Source organism: Hakea prostrata, chromosome 6 (assembly GCF_041222555.1).
Source record: "Hakea prostrata isolate BN-2017 chromosome 6, UWA_Hpros_2, whole genome shotgun sequence".
In the NCBI taxonomy this organism is placed as follows: Eukaryota; Viridiplantae; Streptophyta; class Magnoliopsida; order Proteales; family Proteaceae; genus Hakea; species Hakea prostrata.
Window position 1 is genome coordinate 18,463,439 of NC_142605.1, and position 3,622 is coordinate 18,467,060.

Consider the following 3,622-nt stretch of genomic DNA (forward strand, 5'->3'; position numbering starts at 1 on the left):
AAAGAGTCAAACATGAGAATATCTCTCTAAACTTTTGACTAATGCCAATTACATAGATATGATCTGCTTCTTGTCTTTTTATAAAAGGAAAAGTGCCTTATCTATGTAATTGGTATTAGTCAAAAGTTTACAGAGATATCATCATATTTGACCCTTCCACTAACAAGTTATTAGTGAATAATCCTTGATATCATCTGTCAAAGATCTCATAGTTATGCTATTAGATCATCATTTGATAACTTTAACGGAGGAATTGGAGTTAATCTAGGTGATTATTCGAGTATTATCGCCATGTCACAATCTTTTGATTTGAAATAAAATATGGGGATAAAATCAGATATGATCAAGTTATCATGATTGCAGAATAAACCAAAGAATCATCAGCTTTGAGTGGTTTCCATCAATATCCAAAGTTGTATCACACTTAAATTGATTAAAAAAGCTTATATAAAGCCAATTCAGAATGAAATGAGCAGATACAACTGAAAAGGCCCAATCTTGTGAATATCTTTCACTGTAGAAGATCACTTTTTTTCTCATGAAAGATGCAAAAAGAAGGGTTATGGACTTGGGTTCCTAAAGTTCTCTTTCTAAAAGCTCCAGGTTAAAACATAGGGTTAAAACAGAGAACCAAAGTTTCTGTATTTTCATCTGAAAGTTAAGTGTATCAGACACAACCATGGCCACTGCAAAAGGTTAATTTCTCAGAAACCAATTGAAAAACCCAAGTTCTCAAATGCTGGAGTGTTCGTTCTCTAGCAACAGAGAGATTGAGGTCAACACATCAATGAGCCTTGCCAAATCTACTGTGTAGCTACCCAATCTTGTTAATCATCAGAAATTGTTCATTAGTAACCGTTAGGTGAGAATTGAAGTATACAACAGAAGTTGTTGGAAAGTGCTCTCTGCCTATGTGAGCAGCTTACCTGCTGTAAACAAGATCTGAGAACAGAACAAGATAGAACAAGTAACAATTTGTGGAACAGAACAGAACTGAAATTTTCAATTAGGCTTCTTCAATGTAGGATGTTTGCCCAAATGGGCATTACAAATACAAAACTTAGTAATTCTCATAACACCTTCCTTTCTGCTATTTACACTCAAGAAAAGAAGGGAGAAAAAAAAGTTGGTCCGCCGACGACGATCAACCCCAGCGGCTAGGGGAAAAAAGAGAAGAAAAAAGAATAAGATCTCCAGGTAAGGAAGTAGTAATTCAATCATGCCAGCAGAGAAGCATGACAACACATCTCCTGATTATGTAGAGTCTGCCTCTTTGTTGTCTGAGGACACCTCCAAGTCCTCTGTTTGAGAGTCTTCTCTTAGAGTTACCCATGGAACCGCTGCTCATCTTCATTGTTTCTTCTTCTTCTTCTTCTTCTTCAACTAAGCCTCCTGTGTTTCTATCTGCTCTTCCACCTGTGCTAGCTCTTCACTTGCTTGAGTCAGGTTGAAAACTTTGAAGGGGAAGCAATTGGCAAAGCCTTCTTATAGGGAAAATAAAATGGGGTTGTGTGGTCCACTCTCACCTCATCAGGTCCACTAAAGAATCAAATAGGTAGGGCATCAAGGGGCGTGCCATGCCCCCCAACCTCTCCAGACAATAAGCTTTTGGCCCCACCCACTTGGAATCCATTCGCCAACCACACCCCAAAAAAACTAAGGAAAACTAACGAGCCCCTCTCTCCCCAAACCCCCCAACAAAAGAAATAAGAATCTCTCCCTCTCTCTCTCTCTTTGCCTTGTCATTCTCTAGTATTATAGATAATGGGGTGGTCGGCCATTACTGTCATTTAGTTGCCAAATTCTAAAGCTTTGAAGTCATTTTTCCAGATAAATCTTGATGAGGTTCTAATTTGGCAAAGAAAGCTAAACTATTTCTTTCTTTTTTGAATTTTTCGGGTTATCTAAACTGGGAATGGTCCTATTCAATCTTAATAAACCAAAACCAAAAGTTTAAGGAAAACCCATTTGTTTGATCTTACTGGACCACATATTAAATAATCCCTTCCTTAAGTTTTTAGGTATAAGTGGCCAGAGAACTGCAATTATTCCTTTTAAAGTTCCTTTTTTTATGAAGTCTCTGCTCTTCTTGCTCTCTTCATCACCCGAAAGGGTGTTTATTAGCAGTGTTGACCCCCTTAATTTATAAAGGTCCACATGATGTTGCAGCATAGGTGATCAGATTTTGGATGGAAACCCATCTGGGAAAAAAATATTGATCAGATGGTTTGCAATTATCCAGTTAGGTTGATTTTCCTTCTGACCTTACATTTCATTTATTTTCAGATTCCAATCCAATGGATTTAGGGAGATTTTGCATTTCTGGAAGGTGGGTTCTGAATCATTTCCTAACATTTTTTAAGGGAAGATACTGTGTGGGGTTGGAAACTGACCGAGAAAACTCAAAAAACTCAAAAGGTAACACCAAAACCAAGGTGACCCTTTCTTGCAGAATAAAAAATTCACGATCAAACAAATTAATTTTAGCAAATTGACGCAAATCAAGACTCCACTTGCTTGGTCTCGTGCTTCTAACCATTGCTATGCAACTTCTGTTCACTTTCATTCTCTGTTAACAAAGTAAGAAAGAAAGCTTATTTTTACATCTAGTCTGCAGAATCAAGGTTGTCTTCTTCTCCTTTCTCTTTCTTTTCAGGGTATAACCATTAATAAGATAAATTAAATTTGTCACTCAATGCAAGCAAACAAGCAACAATTCCAGTAAGGTAACTTGTCTAAGAGACCATTCAGTCAAAAGCTGAACAGGAAACTATATTATAGCTTATCAATTAATCAAACCCAGATAACTTTAGCTTTTAAGTAATTTTGTTATGTTGGGGTATGAGTCTTTCATCTCCTTGCTTAGATTTGTGTGTTTCTTAACCCCAACCACCCCCCTCCCCAAAACAAAACAAAAAAATTTGTGGGTTGTTTCCCAAGTGCTGTGGAAAAAATGTATATATCAATAGAAATAGATTTCACCTTACCATGGACGTAGCTATTCTTATCAAATCATCATGCATTGTTTTGACGGTTTTGTTTTCATATAGGGTTGGGAACTATTTAATCAAAGTGTTAATTGAAAGAAAAAAAAGTAACTGTAAATTATAAGTTGCATTGCAGGTTGTATATGTTAATTAACACCACCTTCCCTCCTCTAAACCCGGAATCATTAAGAAGGTAAATTTAATTAAACTAATCTTGTACTAAGTACTTCTCTAAGCGTTTAAAAGAAGAAAAAAAACCTAGTTGTAGAGTACAAGGAGGTCAGTTTGCACGTGATGATGCCGTGGAAGGCCTGGTGTTGCCTGGGAAATAGTTGGCAATTAGTCCCATCTGCAAGGTTTGAAACACTTAATTAATGTTAATTACAGTTAATTAGTTTTTGTTTAAAGCTAATGAGTTTGAGTGGCATGCATGCAAGGTCTTCGTCCTTTCTAATGCTTTAATAAGCAGTTTTAAGTATTTGTTTATCAACTTTGGGTACTCAATCCAAAGCTTGTGTGGTCAGAAGTTTCCATTGATTGATAGATTAATCACTAATCTGGGGAACTTAACTGAGTTGCACGAACTGATTAACAAGAACTAATTAACAGTTGTCTCCTTAATTACATTATCAAGT

At 36.4% G+C, this 3,622-nt stretch overlaps 1 protein-coding gene across 1 annotated transcript; it reads right to left on the bottom strand.

Annotated features, from left to right (window-relative positions):
* Positions 1–287: 287 nt before the first annotated feature.
* On the bottom strand, positions 288–1,465 carry LOC149012432 (small polypeptide DEVIL 4-like). The gene has a single exon (XM_089159520.1). It carries the CDS (start codon positions 1,352–1,354, stop codon positions 1,214–1,216), a length of 141 nt encoding a protein of 46 aa, XP_089015646.1. The 5' UTR covers positions 1,355–1,465; the 3' UTR covers positions 288–1,213.
* Positions 1,466–3,622: the final 2,157 nt, after the last annotated feature.

Bases quoted from the DNA above. Each gene is read 5' to 3' on its own strand.
- LOC149012432 (XM_089159520.1), bottom strand. From the start codon at position 1,354: ATGAAGATGAGCAGCGGTTCCATGGGTAACTCTAAGAGAAGACTCTCA.